The sequence below is a fragment of the Pseudorca crassidens genome, chromosome 1, assembly GCF_039906515.1.
Source record: "Pseudorca crassidens isolate mPseCra1 chromosome 1, mPseCra1.hap1, whole genome shotgun sequence".
NCBI classification, from domain to species: Eukaryota; Metazoa; Chordata; class Mammalia; order Artiodactyla; family Delphinidae; genus Pseudorca; species Pseudorca crassidens.
This window is the reverse complement of record NC_090296.1, coordinates 125,367,467-125,384,650: the sequence shown is the minus strand read 5'-3', so window position 1 is coordinate 125,384,650 and position 17,184 is coordinate 125,367,467. Positions and strand designations below refer to the sequence as shown.

Here is a 17,184-nt window from a genome sequence, read left to right as displayed (position 1 = left end):
ACTTTCTTATTCGCTAAATACTTCTTTTTACTATCCTCTTCTAGGTCCATGAGTAGAGTATCTTATCTTTCTGAGGTTATTATTTATGTGGATTTTTTTTTCTTTTGCTCCCTGTAATATCTTTCTTTCCTTCGAGTTATTTTTTTAAATCTTTCTGTCATGTTATAGGTTTTCTTAAGATGGTATGGCTGTATTCCCTCCGTGGAAGGAGGCACTGGGCTGGAGTTGGGAGGTCTGTGGACTGGGCCGCACTTTTCCACATCACCTCTGAGGGACTGGTGGGGATGGGGCTGTTTCTTTGGGAGATCTTTAAATGTCAGTATCTAGGGTCATTTTTCTGAGTGATTGTTGCCCCAGAGAGGCATTCTCTAGTCTTTTCCTGGGAAGGTGTAAGTCTGGCTACAGCGTTCTGGCATCCAAATGGGGAAGGAGCTTGGCAGTTATCTCAGCCTTCCTCATGTAGACTTTTCTCTGTAGGTCCCTCTGCCTCAGGCCTTCCACTGTGCCTAGTGTTCCTGGACCAGATCTCCTGGATCACCCCGAGAGTGACCCCGGCCCTCTGCCAGGCAGGGAGGTGGCCATCGCCTGGCTACATAGGGTTGGGAAGGGGATCTAGTGGGTCTTACAGACTTTCAGTCAGGCTCTTGTCCTCAGTCTTCCTGACGCACAGGCCTCCAGGGGTCCCTGGGACCCTGATTCCTGAGCCCTTCCAGTGTCCCACTTCTGGGTAGTTTCTCCCTGCAGGACTGGCTCTCAGCATTCACTGCTGTGGTAAGTCAGCTGCTACTCGATCATCTGCTTTCCAGCTTCTAGAATTTTTGCTGACATCTTCCATCTGCCATCATCACCTCTCTCTTGCCCTTTGTCCTTGTGGATTTATGCCTTGTTTATTCCTTTCCTATCATCTTAGTGGGGCTCTGGAAGGGAGTGGAAATAAATCTGTGTCTGTTCCATGAGCCATATTTTTCTAGAAGGCCATTCACTGGGGCCAGGTTCGTTATGGATGTGAGAGCAAGGACTCTGGCCTCTGATAGAAGAGGGATAACTGGGTGGAGAGTGAGACTAGAAGCAGAGAAGTGTTGAGTTTGATGTTAAGACCCTGGACTCTGGGCCAGGTTTCTACCTGTGTTGGCAGACAGTTACACTAGCCTTAAGCCTCAAAGACTGGGGATAATGACGGGACTGCCTCCTGGGTTGCCCTGAGGATTCAGTGAGCACACATGTGAAGTGTGTAGCACAGCACTGGCCACACGGTTAGCATTCAATGCCTCGTGACTGTTGTCACTGTTACCAAGTGATAAGTGACTAGGAGCTGAAGCAGAGAAGTGGCCCGCGCGCAGGGAAAGCTGGGTAGAAAACCATCCCAAGGGTCTGTCACCTCCCGACATAGGAGTCAAGAGTGAGAGAAGGGCTGGGAAATCAGAAGAGTAGCCGCCCCTGCAGTACCCTGAGGGCTTTTCCCAGCTGCCCCCACCCAGGGTGCCGCCCAGCCTGACTTCTGTCAGGACAGACAGACGGACAGATATGTCTCTGTCTTCATTCAGCTGCTGGAATGCGTGAGGGACTTGGCTTGGGGCCTGGGGTGAGGGTGGGAGGAGAGGGCGAAACCCTGAGCCAGCCAGGGCCTCCCGGAGCCTTGGCACTGAGAAGAGCTGGAAAGAGGCGGAAAGAGAGATACAGGCGGAAAGAGAGATACAGGCGGAAAGAGAGATACAGGCGCGGCAGATGGAGGGGAGCTGGGGAGGGAGGAGAAGTTCATCTCCCCAAGGGTGGTCGCACTCTCACCTCTCTATCCTGGAGGGTCAGGCAGGAGGGGATCACGAGGCCCAGGACAGGTGCGGGAGGGGGTGCTCAGACGGAGAATGTGGTACCAACCTGTCCTCTAGCCCCTCCGCCCTCTGTCTCCTTGTTGGGGGTGGGACAGAAGACAGGACAGGTCCCACCTAGACAGGATGGAGGCCAGAATGAGCAAGATTCACAGAAGGAAGGCGCCAGGTGGAGTCAGGCAGTGTTTCCAGGGCTTGAGGGTGTCCTAGAGGCACTCAGACCGCCCCCCCCTTCCCCACTGGATGTGACACTCCTCGGCTCCCTGCAAGGAGATGTTTATTAGGCCACACAGACCCAGACATTGGCGAATCCCACTTGGTCTCAAACTGTGCTCAGGGGGACAGTGGTAGAGGAGGTAGTGTCCCTGTCCTCAAGACCCTCACCATCTGGGGGGCACAGACATGTGACAGTTCCGGGTAATTAGCACTGTGGCAGACAGGCCTGTGGGGTTTGTAGGAACCTGGAGAAGAGGGGCAGGGACGTCACCTCTGAGAAGGAGCCGCGGAGCTGCCCTCTAAGGACTGCTGCAGCACCCTGAGGAAGAAGGGTGCTCTAGGTGGGGTGCACAGCGTGGTCCAGGGCTGGCAGTGCGGGAGCGTGGGGTGGGATGGAGAATCTTCAAGAGGTGGTGGTGGGGCTGGAGGAAAGCTTCTGGGGCCTGTGGTCATTGGCCAGTCCAAGACGTCAGCCTGAAGAACTTGAAGAGCCTTTCTAGACTGAGAGCTGCTTTCAGGGACCCTGCTGTTTCATAAGGGACCTCTCGTTTCTTGAGCTACTACTTGGACCTGGGGCCAGGGAGGGAAGGCCCTGTTCTCTCATGCCTTCGCAGCCAGGATTTCTGGAAGGAGAGAGGCGGGCCTTATCGTGTGTCAGGCCCTTGCCCCCACCATCTGGCGACTCCATGACTAGGCCCCCAGGGGTGGCGAGGGGAGGGGGCGCACAGGCCTCTCCCAGATGATGGGCAGCTCTTTGCAGCCCTTGAGGTGGGAGTGACACTTCCGACTGGAGCCACCCGCTGTCTGCTCTGACCCCATGTGGGGTTGCCCAGCCCACTATAATTAGAGCGAGGAGGGGCCCCGAGGGGAAGGGCTGACGTATGTCAGCAGCACGGGGAGCCTGGCAGTAAGCCGACCAGAGGAAGGAAGGGCCGGCTGCCGGCCGCCCGTGTGACTTTTCCCAAGTAGATGCTGCTATTTATACCTCTGTTGCTTGGGATCCCATAGGCTGCCTCAGCCTTTTGTAGATGAGGATGTGAAGGCCCAGAGAGGGTAAGGGATGGCCCAAGGCCACACAGCATCTGTAGCAGGGCAGGATTGGGGTTTCCAGTCAGCATCTGGGCCTGAATGTGGCTCTGATTCTGGTGGTGGGTCCTACGAGGACCCTTCAGGCCCCCCAACCTCGCACACACATATAGGATGGCCCTGAGAGGTTGTGGTCGCCCTGGCTGCCCAGCAGCAGGCCACAGAAGCTTGATTCATGGCATGTCAGCACCGGGTCCTGGCCGGAAAACTGAAGGGCTGGATGTGGCCTGGGACCTGTTGGTGTGGGGCTGAGGCACGTTGGACCCCAGTCAGAGGAGCTCCCTGGCTGGGTCTGAGTCAGAAGAGTGTGTGAAGCCCCCAGCTACATCTTGAGTTGTGTCCTGCCAGGCAAAAAGGAGGAGCCCCGGGGCCAGGTTGACCCTTCACCCCCTTCCTCCCCGTCTCAGCCGATGCTCTGCCCCCGGGTGCAGGCGCAGGGAGCCCGCAGGCTGAAGCCAGCAATCAGAAGACTCCTTTCTCCCTGCCAGACCTCAGCTGCCATGATTTAGAGCTTCTGTTTGGAGTGAAGTGTTTGAGGCGGGCTCACGATCGGATGGGAGGAGCTCTGCACCAAGGGCAGCCTAGCAAGTGGACACGTGGGCGTTGGCAGCCTGGCCTGGCATCACATCCTGACCATCACTGCCCTCCCACGTGACTCAGGGCAAGGGACGCACTGCCCTGGGCCCTGAAAGTGGAAGGAGATGATGGTAGAGTTTTCTGCTTGAGGGGTTGTGAGCGGCAGATGGGAGAGCGCCCGCTCAGCACCCGGGGCTGGCCTGGCCTGCGGCGATCCGGGACAGACAGCTGGGTCCCACACCTGCTCATTCGCCCGACGCCCATTTTACAGGGTCCATTTCTAGCTAACACAGGTGGACCAGGTGATTCTGGGTGGGGAGGGGCCCCCAGGGTCCTCAGCAGGAGTCTGGTCACTGAGGCTTTGTTCCCTGAAGCTCTGGTGGAGCCCGGGCCCTGCCACTAGCCAGGGGACTTGGGAGACCACATGGACCACCCACCCTGGCCTGGGCTTGCAGCTCCCAGACCTCTGCCTCTGAAATTTGGACTCCCAGATCCCAGTGGCTGACTGCCCCCAGCCTTCCCTCACGCGGGCCTACAAATTGGCCTATTTCTCGTCCTCTCTGTGGCCCGTAGTGTCTCCTCCTTCCCTCCTGGCCAGACCCCAGCATCCATCACCTCTGCCTTTCTTTCCTGTGCCTCCCTCAGTCCTAACCAGGACCCTTTGCTCATCCTGGCTCCCTGACCTGGCACCAGCCACCCTCAAGCCTCCCAGACTGGAAAACTGGGGGGTTTCTGCCTCCCCCTACCCTGCTTAGCCTGGGACCCCAAGTCCCATAGGTCCTGCCTCCCTCCTGCCACTGCCAGGGAGTCCTGGCAGGAGATGGACAGGAGTAAATAGGGGAGTGACACAGGCTGGCAGACACTGGGCTCTCTCCCAGGTTGGCGGCCGGACAGGGGGCAGCCTTCAGGCCTTGGTCCTCCCACAGATGACCCTAGGTCTCAGCCCAGGGCGGGGCTCTCAGAGGCCTGCTGTTGTATCAGCTGTGATGTGATGCTCTCCAGATCGTGGACAGAGGGGTGGAGGCTGCAGGAGCTCCGAGCAGGCTTAGTGGTCCAGGAGGCTGCAGAGGGCAGGGCCTTTCGGCTGGATCTTGGGGAAAGAGGCTTCACCAGTGGAGGAGTGGGGAGAGTGTCGTGGGTGGAAGGAATAGTTTGTGGAGAGGCCTGGCACTGGGGAGCGGGGATTAGCCAGCTGGAGTGCCCTGGAGATGGATGGGAGAGGCTGGGAGGGTCTTTCCTGCTAGCTTAGGTCAAAGAATAGGATAGGTGAGCAAGGAGGCTGGAGTTTTCCTGTAAGTTTAGGGCTTTAAGCCCCTTCCCACCTTCCCTGCACAACTGGTCTGGTGCGGCCTCCCTGATGGGTCTCTCAGGCTGCGCCCTCTGCCCCAGAGGACAGGTGGCTCCTCACTTCATACTCCTGTCTCATCTCTGCAGCCGTGGGTGGGGCCTCTGCCTGGATGACTCTCCCACCAAGGATGTCATCGACTTCCCTTCGATACCACCTGGCGTCCTCTATGACGTGGGCCACCAGTGTCGCCTCCAGTATGGGGCCTACTCTGCCTTCTGCGATGACATGGACGTGAGTGTGGGGCCTGTGTGGACACGGGGGAGGAGGGCAGCCCTCAGCAGCCTGCAGACCCCACCCAGCCTGGGCTCGGCCCGCACGTGATGCCCACGAGACATAAAGTGGCCTGTGGGAGAGGCCGAGGGTTGGGCGGCCGTAGACCTGGGTCTGCATTCTGGGTGGACCATTTACCAACCATGGGACTTTGGGCAAGGCCCTCACCTGCTGGAGCTGGATCATAAGAGGTAAAATAAAACCTCTCCTGCGGGGTCCTGGGGAAGATCGCCCAAAGTGATGGCCATGGGCATGTCAGAGACCCTGCGGCTTCTAACCAGGGTGTTTCCAGACGGGTAGGCTGAGGCTGGGAGAGGTGTGGGTGAGCTGGGGACTGCCTGAGCCACAAACCCGAGCCTGGGGCCCCAGCCCAGGACCCCCTACACCATGTGCCGGCCCCAAGGAGGGGTTCCCAGGGGTCTCGTGGGGGTGGTGAGGGGGCAGGGCAGGTGGTGGCGCCGAGGAGGAGGTGAGGGTATGGCCCTTGCCCTCCTCCTTGCAGAATGTCTGCCACACGCTCTGGTGCTCCGTGGGGACCACCTGTCACTCCAAGCTAGATGCAGCTGTGGATGGTACCAGGTGCGGGGAGAGCAAGGTAGGGGTTCGCCAGTCCAGCTGCGGAGGGGGTGAGAGGTGAGACTCCCTGCTGTGTCCGTGCTCTGGGGTCGCTCATGCCCTTAGCAGAACCCCAGCCCTCTCTGGCCCAAGTCCCCACCTGCAGAATGGAGGCTTTGGGGCAGAGCTTGACTGGGCAATTCTCCAAAGTGCCTTCAGCTCGGAAGAGTCAGCATGTGGACTCTTACTTTATTCCTTGCTCGGCTCCACCATGGGGCCCAGGTGTTGGGCGACTGGAAGGGGGCCTCCCCCAGCCCTTAGGTCCTTCCCCTCTGGGCCTTTCCAGGCCTTCCACCCACCTTGTTCTCACTAGGGTGAGGAGCTTGGAGTGGGCTTGCTCTACCTCTGTCTGTCTCGGTAGTGGTGTCTGAATGGGGAGTGCGTTCCCATGGGCTTCCGGCCCGAGGCCGTGGACGGTGGCTGGTCTGGCTGGAGCGCCTGGTCCGTCTGCTCCCGGAGCTGTGGCGTGGGCGTGCAGAGTGCCGAGCGGCAGTGCACGCAGCCTGCGTGAGTGCGGGGCCGGGGCTCCCGGGGCAGGTGGGATGGGGCGCCCTGAGCAGAGCCGGCGATTGCAGGGACACTGGCTCTGTCCCAGCCTCCCACTCGCAGAAGTATCCCCATGGAGGCCAAGCCTGGAGTGTCCAGAGCCACCTCGGGTCACTTCTAGGAGTGCCCCGGAGGCTGATTGAGTCGCCACTGCTGACCCCATTGCAGAGAGGGAAACACCAAGGCCCAGACACCGGAGGGACTCATCAGAGGCCACACAACAAAGCAGCAGCTGGTGGGAGGGAAGCAGGGAGGACAGTGGCTAAGAGCTTAGACCCTGAACCTTAGATGGATCAGGGTTCAAATTCCCTCTCCACCCCTTCTCTGGGCCTCAGTTTCCAGAGAAAGTATATGATGGGGCGGCAGCAGTGCCCATCTGGTAGAGGATAAATGCAGGTAAAGCCCTACAGCTAGTCCGTAGTAAGCGCTCAGTAAAGAGAGCCACTCAGTGGCATTTGAGGTACAAGTGGGTCCAAGATGAGACTGGGGACAGCTGGGAGAATTGGTCAGCCTGGGAGGGGTGCTGTGTGACCTGGGGTGAGTGACTTCATCTCTCTGGGCCTCAGTTTCCCCATCTAAGAGTGGTGAGGTGAAGATTCAGGGAGATGCAGAGAGGCCAGCTGTACTGTAGACCGAGGGGATGCCCGGCACCTTTGGATGAGCCCACTTCACTAGGCTGCCCCAGGGTGGGCATGGGATTCAGAGCCAGGTCCTTCTAGGGCCCCGTGCTTATACCCCACCCTGCCTCCAGGCCCCTAGGCCTGAGCTGGGTTGGGGGCAGACAGGGTGGGGTTAAGGTTCAGGCTCTATGCTGGGGGCATACCTCTCAGCTGGGCCAGGGCCAAGGGGGCTTCCTTTTGACCTGGGCTGGGGTGCTGCCACCAGGAACACATCTGCTGACACATGGGCTGTCAGGACTCTGGGTCCCACGGGCTGGAGACTTGGAGTGGCCCCTTCAGCCAGTCATGTCTGCAGCTTGGCCCAGCCTCTGAACAACCCTCTGCAGAGGCAGCCCCAGTCCCATTTTATAGATGAGGATACTGAGGCCCAGAGGGGTCCAGAGACTTGGCCAAGGTCACACAGCAGGTTAGGGGCAGAGCCCAGGCTTCCTGCTGCCACCTCCCCTGAGATGCTTTCAAACAGGGAGCCTGTGTCTGGACCAGAGTGTGGGCGACCCACAGGGAGAGCAGCGTGAACAGAGGTGGACGGCGGGAATCTCTGGGTGTTAGGGGTGCAGGAGGAGCCGCTCGCTCCGAGGGCCCACTTCTGGATCCGGGTGTGCAGTCGGCACTCACTGCCCCCCACCCCACTCTCCCCACAGGCCCAAATACAAGGGCAAATACTGCGTGGGTGAACGGAAGCGCTTTCGCCTGTGCAACCTGAAGGCCTGCCCCGCCGGCCGCCCCTCTTTCCGCCAAGTCCAGTGCAGTCACTTTGACGCTATGCTCTACAAGGGCCAGCTGCACACGTGGGTGCCCGTGGTCAATGACGGTGAGTCCTATTGCCCACAGGGACACTGAGGCCTGGAAGGGCAGAGATCCAAGGGCCAAGGTTGCCCAGTGATACAGGCACTGTCTGCCGGGGCTGCTGCTCCCTCCTGGCTCCCGTGGACAGCCTTGCACCCCCAGCCCGCCACTGATGGGTGTCGTGGAGGCGGTCTTCCCGGTGGCCTCCGTGGCTCCTGCCCTGCCCTGGTTGCCCCTCACGGCTCCTCTGCTTGGGCCCCCAGTGAACCCCTGCGAGCTGCACTGCCGGCCCTCGAATGAGTACTTTGCTGAGAAGCTGCGGGACGCTGTGGTCGACGGCACCCCCTGCTACCAGGGCCAGGCCAGCCGTGACCTCTGCATCAACGGCATCTGCAAGGTGTGCCCAGCTAGGAAGAGAGTCTCCAGCACTGCCCTCCCCAACCCCCTGGCAGGTCTCCTCTGGCTTCCTCCTGCTTCCCTCTGGCCCCCCTCCCCAGGCTGTACCATTGGGCTTCCCCGCTCTGCCAGTGAAGCCCTTTGATGGTCTGCCATCGCCTCTCAGCAAAGCCTCCCCGCTCCTCCTGGGACTGGAGCCCCCGTATCATTGGGCCTCACCCCCAGGCTCTGCCTCTGCACCATGGCCTGCCCGCCATGGCTTCTGAATGCTGGCTTTCGTACCGGCCCAGCCCCGGCCCGGAAACCAGAGCTCAGGTGGTAGCTCGACCTCCTGCTGGCTGGATGACCCCCAGCAGTGGTTTCCTCTGCGATAGTAGAATGGGGACTCTCCGTCCATGTAGCCACGTCACAGGGTTAAATGCAGTCATTTAACAGGGCAATTGCAGGGCCGTGCAGGCCTCAGGGCCTGGCAGAGAAAGCGTCAGTGTTTGCTGACAATACTTAGACTTATTTCCAGCAGTATCAGTGCCACTCCCCCTGCCCGTGTCCTCAGCACTTTCTTTCCTCTGCTCCTGGGAAGGGAAGCCCCTGGGCGTGGAGGCCTGTGCTCTGGGGAGGACCAGCAGGGAACACTGATTTCTGCTTCGGGGAAATTCCTGTCCACGCTGGTCAGGAGCGCGGGTGTGCCAGCTCCCCCTGCCTGCTGTGGCCTTTTACAAAGCTTCTCCCGTCTCTTGTCTCATGCGATCTCACAGCACACCTTCCCGGTGCAGGTGGTTCTCCCTGTTTCACATCTGAGGAAGCTGAGGCCCAGAGAGGTTGAGGGGTTTACGTGGGGTCAGAGGGCACAGCTGTGGTGGGGCCCCCGCTCCCTGCTCCGAGCTCTCTCCTCCCCACCCTGGCAGGCCCCCGAGGCTGGTGCCAGAGAGGGCTCGCCGCCAGGGGCCCAGCACCAGGGGGCTCCCCTCCCCATGTGTTGCAGAATGTGGGCTGCGACTTCGAGATTGACTCGGGTGCCGTCGAGGACCGCTGCGGCGTGTGCCACGGCAACGGCTCCACCTGTCACACCGTGAGCGGGACCTTCGAGGAGGCTGAGGGCCTGGGTATGGGTGGGACCCCTGGTGGGGGGCAGGGCACTCTTGACCTGGTGACCCTTCCTTGTCTCCCTTGAGCCCTGCCCACGGCCCCCATGGCCAGAGATGGGAAGCAGGGAAGCTGCCTTGCTGGGTCTAGGATCCTGGCAGGAGTCAGGGCACCCAGGCCCAAGTGCAGAGACCTGCCTTCACAGGGAGTCCTCCTGCCCCAGGGACCCCAGCCTGGGCTTATCAGGCTTATGAGTGGCCTTATGAAGCTTTAGAGACCCCCCAGCTCCACTCACTCGCCTCAGGGCCTGTTTTGCATCCATTGCTTAAGTGCCAACTGTGTGCTAGGTGAGGGAGACACAGAGGTGAAGAGCTTACAGTCTCACCTTTTGGTGTGACAGATGCAGTGGAGGGAGGCCCAGAGGGCTGTGAGAGCCCTGAGGAAGGAGGTCCTGACATGGAGAGGTCAGGGAAGACTTCCTGTAGGAAGTGGAAGTTGAGCTGAATCATAAAAGACTCAGATGAGATGGGGAAAAGCATTACACATGGAGGAAAGAGCTTGTGCCCAACAAAGCCTGGAGGCAAGAAGGAGCATGCTCTGTCTGGGGACCTATCTATAAGAAAGGCGGGGATGCCATAAGGCTTTGAATGCTAGACCGAGAAGCTTAGATTTCAGCCCCAGAGATGCAGTCCAGTGTGGTGGTTAAAGCTCAGACCTCAGAGCTTGATTCACATCCCAGCAGAGCCCTGGTGCAAGTTATGTAACCTTTCTGTGCCTCAGTGCCCTCGTGTGTAAAATGGGGATAACAGTAGTGCCTACGTCATAGGGTTGTTACACCTGCAGAGTCCTCAGGGTAACGCCAGGCACGTGATGGGTACTACTTAGTGAAAGAACAGAAACAGGCTGTATAGGTATGAGCAGGATATCCCAGGGGAAAGGCCCAGTCAATTGGGGTTTTTAGAAAGGTCATGCTGGCCCCAGGTATAGGGGATAGGCCCAGCCTTGTGACAGGGAGACCAGCTAAGGCTTCCCAGAGAAGGGTGGTGGGGCATGGGTCAGGGGGAAGGATTTGAGCCCTTCTGAGGCTTTGGTGATCTGGGACAGATCTAAGTGGGGAACCCAGAATCAACGATGGAATCTTTGGCATCGCCAGGCAGGGGCAAGTGGAAAGAGAGGTGAGGGCGGGCAACAGCTAACCCTCTTACCTCTTTTCACCACCTGTGCACAATGTCCCTGGCCAACAGGGTATGTGGACGTGGGGCTGATCCCAGCCGGTGCTCGCGAGATCCGCATCGAGGAGGTGGCCGAGGCCGCCAACTTCCTGGCCCTACGCAGCGAGGACCCGGATAAGTACTTCCTCAACGGTGGGTGGACCATCCAGTGGAACGGGGACTACCAGGTGGCGGGGACCACCTTCACATATGCGCGCACAGGCAACTGGGAGAACCTCACGTCCCCGGGTCCCACCGACGAGCCTATCTGGATCCAGGTGACCGCCTCCTGGGGCCCAGGCTGGGGAGGAGCAGAGGTGGGGTCCGTGGCTCCCAGCCGCATGGCAGGAGCGAGCCCGGCTCCGGGCCTGGCCCTACTGCTGGGGCCTCTGCCTCGGCTTCCCCATCTCTAGAATGGCTCCATGGTGTAGCCCCAGGTCCCAGAGGTGGCTGAGGTTGGCTCCTTTAGGATGGGTGGCAGGGCTTGGCAGAGGGAGAGGACACCTCATGCTCACGGAGGCCCCCCCCCGCCTGCCCCAGCTCCTGTTCCAGGAGAGCAACCCTGGGGTGCGCTACGAGTACCTCATCCACAGGGAGGCGGATGGCCGTAGCCAGTTCCAGCCGCCCGAGTTCTCCTGGCACTATGGGCCCTGGACCAAGTGCACAGTCACCTGCGGCACAGGTGAGGAGAGCAGTGGGCGCAGCTCCTGCCCAGCAGGGCCTGTGTCTCTGGGCACTGATGCCTGGCTTTAGCCTCTGGCTCATTGCTTAGTTGCTGGGCTGCTGTGAACTGGGAATGCTGCTTCTGGGCCTCAGTTCCCCCATCTATATAATGGGGCTAGCAGTGGCCCCATCTCATAGGTCCACTGGGAGAGGAAACAAGGTGAGGCAGGCACGGCACGTGGTGCTTGGCAAGCGCTCAGCGTGTCTCCCCCAGAGAGGCACCAGCTGCCTCTCCCTCTTCTCACTGCTCAGCTCTGGCGGGTCCTGTGCCCGTGGTTCTGCCCCATACCTGGGATCTGACCCCTTCATCCTCCCAGAGCTTTACCTGCATCTCCATCAGGACAAGCTCCTTCCTCTCCTCTAGCTCCTGCCACAGACAGGCTTCCCCAGGCCCCCCTCCTCCTCGGTGCCCTCCCACCCTTCCTGGGAGGCCCAGAGCCTGACACTCCTGGGCTGCTGGCCCAGGAGGGCTTCCCCAGTGAGAAGGGGGAGGGGGGAGGGAGAGAAGGAGGAGGGGCAGGGGAGAGAAAGAAGGAGGGGGAGGAGGATGGAGTAGGACAGGGGCAGGGAGGAGGGAGCTGGGACGTGACAAGGATCTCCCCAACCAAACTCTGAGCCTCGTAGCCCAATGGCCTATTCACCACATTTACTTATTCCTTTAAACTCTTCATAAAATGTGTAACAATTTGACTAACTCTCACCACCCACCCCCCCGTGGCTTCTTCAGTCTCCCTTCCCCTCCCCCTCCCCCTCGGTGTCCAGGGGTCTCAGTATCAGGAATCTGGGACAGAGACATTTGAACATTCCTTGAAATGCTATTATGATGACAAATGAACACTGACTCACTAAAGCTGGGCAGGAATCTTCAAAAGCTATTAAGGGCATCCTACCCCGTATGAGTTAAATTTACAAATGTGAAAACAAATACATTTGATGAACCAGACACTGGGCAATTGTCTTTCAGCAAATCGGTGGCTTCCCACGTGGCCAGAATAGGAATGTGTTGAGTGGCAAGTGGCAGGATCCTGATGCGTGGTAGCTGGAGCAGATGAGGGGTTTGCTTGGCTTCGGCAGTAAGAACCCCCAGGGAGGGTGCGTAGTCCACGCTGGCTGGATGGCCTGCCATGTTTTTAGGGACCACTCTCAGCCCTACCTTGCCCTCATGTGTGTCACAAGATAGCACCCTTTGCCCAGGCTTCTTGCTGGCAAGAAGAAGAAGGGGCAAAGGGCTGACTCTCGAGAAGGACTTGTGTCTTTTTCTCCCTTCACGACTGTGTCCCAGACCCCCTAGCTGCACGGGAACTACAGTGGGGAGTGTTTTCAGCAGGTCCCATTGTTACCTTGAACAAACCCTGCGTTCTATTAGGAAGGAAGGAGGCGGGTGGAGGGGAGACTGGAGGCTCAGGGCAGGGGTGAGTCCCCCTTCTGTGCCATAGGGAGAGCAGGGTGAAGGCAGAGCCCGTTGGAGTTGGTCCTGCCGCTGGGCCTCAGCGGGCGGTGTGGGGTGCGTGTGGAAAGGGGAGAGCAGGGCTCTGCAAGGGTGCAGAGAGCGGCAATGGCAGGGGGAGTGAAGGACAGGAACCGCGACAAAGCGAGTGCCGGGGCAGGGGGTGGGGAGTGCTGTGAGCTGGAGAGGAATGCCTGACTGGGAGGTCTGACGGATTTCTCCTCCAGAATTTCTGGGCACTGATCCTGTTGGGAGGAGTGTAGACACTGGAGGTGGTGCTAGGCCGTGGTTGGATTTGGCACTGGTTGCACTCTTACCACGCACCAGGCACGGGCTGAGCCTGCACGTCCGTAAGCACGTTATCCTCACACCTGGCCTTCAAGGCAGGTGTTATCGTTACTCCCACTAACAGATGAAGACAGCGAGGTTCAGAGGGGCCAAGTGAGCTGCCCAGGCCTCCCAGCTAGGAAGCTGTGGGGCTAGAGCCCCCGCCCACTGAACCTGCACACTCTGCTGCCTCCCTAGGGGTGGGGGTGACGGCCAGGAGGACAGTGAGGTGGGGGCAGTGGGGGCCTGCCTTCAACCTGACAGAGGCAGTGAGGCCCTGTTCTGGAAGGGATCTGAGCAGAGTGGGGTAGAGCTGTGTCTCTGGGTGCAGCGTGGCTCAGGCAGGGGGCGCCCTGAGTGCCAGGCCCAGGCTGAGCCCCCATGGCCTCCCAGGGATGCAGAGGCAGAGCGTGCGCTGCATGGAGCGGCAGGCGGGGCCCGTGGACGAGAGGCACTGTGAGCCCCTGGGCCGGCCCGATGACCGTCAGAGGAAGTGCAGCGAGGAGCCCTGCCCCGCCCGGTGAGCCCACCAGGCGCCTGACTCCCAGTGTCCCTCATCAGGGCGCCCCTGGGAGGAGCAGAGGGAGCTGGGCTCTTAGCCTTCCTTCCCAAGGCTGAAGCCCCAGCCCCTGGTTGCCCGCGACCTCAGCCTGGGCCTGGGTTCCCCTTCAATAGCCAGCATCAGCCAGGGACATGCCTGATCGCTCGTGCTTGGGTCCCTGGATGTGAATACGGGCCTTGGGTCTTGCCCAGGTCCCCCAGGGGTGAAGGTGGCAGGAGCAAAGGGTACTGTGCCCGGTCACTGGGCTTTGGGGGCCAGGGGGCCATCCCAGGCTTGGAGCTCTGGGAACTCGTCCCCTGGGCTTAGGCCCGACCCTCCCTGAGCCCTGAGTGCCTGGGAGTCCAGGTGACTGCACGCTGACGCTGCCCTTGTGCCCCCCACAGGTGGTGGGCAGGTGAGTGGCAGCTGTGCTCCAGCTCCTGCGGGCCTGGGGGGCTCTCCCGCCGGGCCGTGCTCTGTATCCACAGCGTGGGGCTGGATGAGCAGAGCGCCCTGGGGCCACCTGCCTGTGAACACCTGCCCCGGCCCCCTGCCGAAACCCCTTGCAACCGCGATGTGCCCTGTCCGGCCACCTGGGCTGTGGGGAACTGGTCTGAGGTGAGCAGCACGATGGGAGGGGGCCCGCCCCCAGCTCTGCCATCGGTCTTGGGCTACAGGGAGGCAGAGACAGCCTTTGGGGAGCCCTTACTGCCGGGCACCGTGGTGGGAGGGGCCTGGGGCATTCCAGGTCCGGCCCCATCCCCAAAGCCTCAGGGGCTGGGATGCCCTGGCCAGCCGTGGCCACAAGTCATGGTCTCGAGCTGGTCAGGGCGAGAGAGGGCTGCCTGGGGCCCTGTACACTGACACTGAGCAGTGAGCAGGGTACCTTGCCAGGCCCCAGCTTCCCCTGGCCCTGAGCCCCTCACCCTGGCCTTCCCTTTAGTGCTCTGTGTCCTGCGGCCCAGGCAGTCAGCACCGAAGCATCCTCTGCACCAACGACACTGGTGTCCCCTGCGCTGAGGACCAGCGGCCAGCAAGCGAGGCCACCTGCCTTCTGCCGCCCTGCCCGAGGGCCCTGGACGTGCTGGGCCCCGAAGGCTCAGGCAGCGGCTCCTCCAGCCGCGAGCTCTTCAACGAGGTCGACTTCATCCCTCACCGCCCAGCCCCACGCCCTCCGCCCCCCTCGTCAGCCAAGCCGGCTGGCATGGGCAACGCCATCGGGGAGGAGGACCCTGAGCTGGGCCCGCCGGGGCCCGTGTTCGTTGACGACTTCTACTACGACTACAATTTCATTAACTTCCACGAGAACCTGTCCTACGGGCCCTTCGAGGAGCCTGACGCAGACCTGGCAGGCACAGGAGATCGGATGCCCCCACCCCTGAGCGGTGCTGCCGAGCCTCCTGTGGGCACCCCCATGCCCACCACAGAGCCTTCTGGGCCTGAGGATGAGGGGGCACTGGGAGATTGGTCCCCTGCTCCTTGGCCCGGCCAGGCTGGCCGTTCCCCACCCCCACCCTCGGAGCAGAGCCCTGGGAACTCCTTGGTCAATTTCTTATTTGAGGAAGATGCCCCCGTGGGAGCCCCAGACCTTGGGCTCACCAGCTTGCCTTGGCCCCCGACTTCGGTCAGCGTGGAGACGCCTGCCGCCCCTGGGAGCCAGAACGGGCTCCTGGGAGGGGGGGACAGCCACAGCCAGCCGCCGCCTCCCTGGTGGGAGAGGACCAATGAGGTTTCCGAGGACAGCGAGGAAGCCTTGGGCCGCAGAGCGCCCCAAAGACCCAGCCCCACGCTGCCCCCCTCGTCCCCCATCAGCACCTCCCACTCCTCTCCTAGTCCCGACACAGTAGAGCTGTGGACGAGTGGCACCTTGGCCTGGGAACCAGCACTGGAGGGTGGCCTGGGGCCTGTGGACAGTGAGCTGTGGCCCACCGTTGGGGGCGCTCCTCCCACCGCCAATCTGCCAGACACTCAGGGTACAGACAGTGCCCTGGAGCCCGGGACTCCCACCCTTCCCACCCCAGGCCTGGCTCTACAGGACCTGCAGACCCTGGCGATGCCAGGAACCTTCCTTCTGAAGGCTCCGACCGGCCTAGGGCACGTGCCTTGGGTGACTGCCCTGAGCCTGGGGCCCTTGGGCCAGCCTGAGTCCCCCAGCCCTGAGACGCCCCTAAGCCCTGTGCTGCTGTCCACACCAGCTCAGGACAGTCCGGCCAACGGCAGCCGAGCCCCTGGGCCTCTGGACCCCAGCCCAGCAGAGGAGGGGCCCCCCGGAGACCTGCTGCCCATCAGGAATGCCAGCTGGCAAGTGGGGAACTGGAGTGAGGCAAGTGGTGCAGGGGTCGGGGTGGCCGGGGGGTTGAGCAGGACCTCACTAACTTGGTCTCTTCCTCTGAAAATGAGCAGAGCAGGATATAAGCCTTGTCTGTCCAGCCTCCTGGGTGGGTGGGGATTAGGGAACTGACAGCCCGTGGTGAGTGGAGGCTCTGTGAGGTGGGAGGAACTTTGCCCCAGCTCAGTCATACTGCCCTCCATGTGCCCCTGGGGCTGCTCTGCCCCATTGGGCCTCAGTTTCTCTTCTGAACAGTAGGGTGGGGCAAGGGGGCCTGTATCCCTAGGGTCCCCAGAGGCTCATTCCTGAGTAGCACAGGGGGCCGCTGGGAGGGCAGGGCAGGCACAGATGAGGGGCAGCCAGGGGGAACGGCCCTCTCATACTCTGGCTTGCATGCTTCCAGGGACAGGGAGCTCGCCCCAGGCAGCTGTGTCAGTGGGGAAGCCTCCTCCCATGGTCCCCAGGCCCGGCGGGGCTCAGCCTGGGTCCCCCAGGTGCTGTGCAGTTCCTGGCCACCTGGTTCTCCCCTCAGGGCTCCACCAGCTTTGTCGGGCCTGTGAGGGTCTGAACTGCATGGCAAGAAGCTGTCCTGTGTCCCCTACCCCACCCCAACGTCCCCAGGTTGTTACCATAGGGGAAGTGAGCTGCTTCTGTTCAGATCCCCAGTTTTGGTGTGGGAGGGACAGGTTGAGGCCCAGTGAGGAACCCAGACTTCCTTCCCAAGTGATTCTGGGAAGCAGCGAGCCTCGTCAGCACAGCCGGGCCACCTCACACATGTCTCCTGTAGCAGGGACAGTTGGTTGCCAGGGGATTTGACTTTTCATCTTCATGGTCTCCTTGGGAGGTGGGTGGAGGAGCCCATTTTGCAGACGAGTTAACTGAGGCACTGGCGGGTCCCTCTCACCTGGCTGGGGGGCTGGAGGGTGCAGGGATCTGCCCGGCCCTCATGGGCACTGCGTCCCTGCCCCCAGTGCTCTACCACCTGCGGTCTGGGTGCTGTCTGGAGGCCCGTGCGCTGCAGCTCCGGCCGAGAGGAGGACTGCACTCCCGCAGCCCGGCCCCAGCCCGCCCGCCGCTGCCACCTGCGGCCCTGTGCTGCCTGGCACACGGGCAGCTGGAGTAAGGTGCGTGAGGGAGAAGGCGGGCAGCGTCGGGGCACGGGGTGGAGCTCTGGGGCC

General features: G+C 61.1%; 1 protein-coding gene across 2 annotated transcripts in view; it reads left to right on the top strand.

Annotated features, from left to right (window-relative positions):
- The window catches only part of ADAMTS7 (ADAM metallopeptidase with thrombospondin type 1 motif 7), a 57,350-nt gene that overhangs the window by 35,357 nt on the left and 4,809 nt on the right, over positions 1-17,184 (top strand). For both annotated transcript variants that reach the window (XM_067755318.1, XM_067755329.1), the window contains exons 9-20: positions 5,139-5,283; positions 5,825-5,917; positions 6,299-6,444; positions 7,805-7,974; positions 8,213-8,346; positions 9,328-9,448; positions 10,673-10,917; positions 11,180-11,321; positions 13,530-13,656; positions 14,082-14,295; positions 14,621-16,000; positions 16,978-17,130. In XM_067755318.1, coding sequence (XP_067611419.1) covers positions 5,139-5,283; positions 5,825-5,917; positions 6,299-6,444; positions 7,805-7,974; positions 8,213-8,346; positions 9,328-9,448; positions 10,673-10,917; positions 11,180-11,321; positions 13,530-13,656; positions 14,082-14,295; positions 14,621-16,000; positions 16,978-17,130 — 3,070 coding nt within the window. The remainder of the gene's footprint in view (positions 1-5,138; positions 5,284-5,824; positions 5,918-6,298; positions 6,445-7,804; positions 7,975-8,212; positions 8,347-9,327; positions 9,449-10,672; positions 10,918-11,179; positions 11,322-13,529; positions 13,657-14,081; positions 14,296-14,620; positions 16,001-16,977; positions 17,131-17,184) is intronic.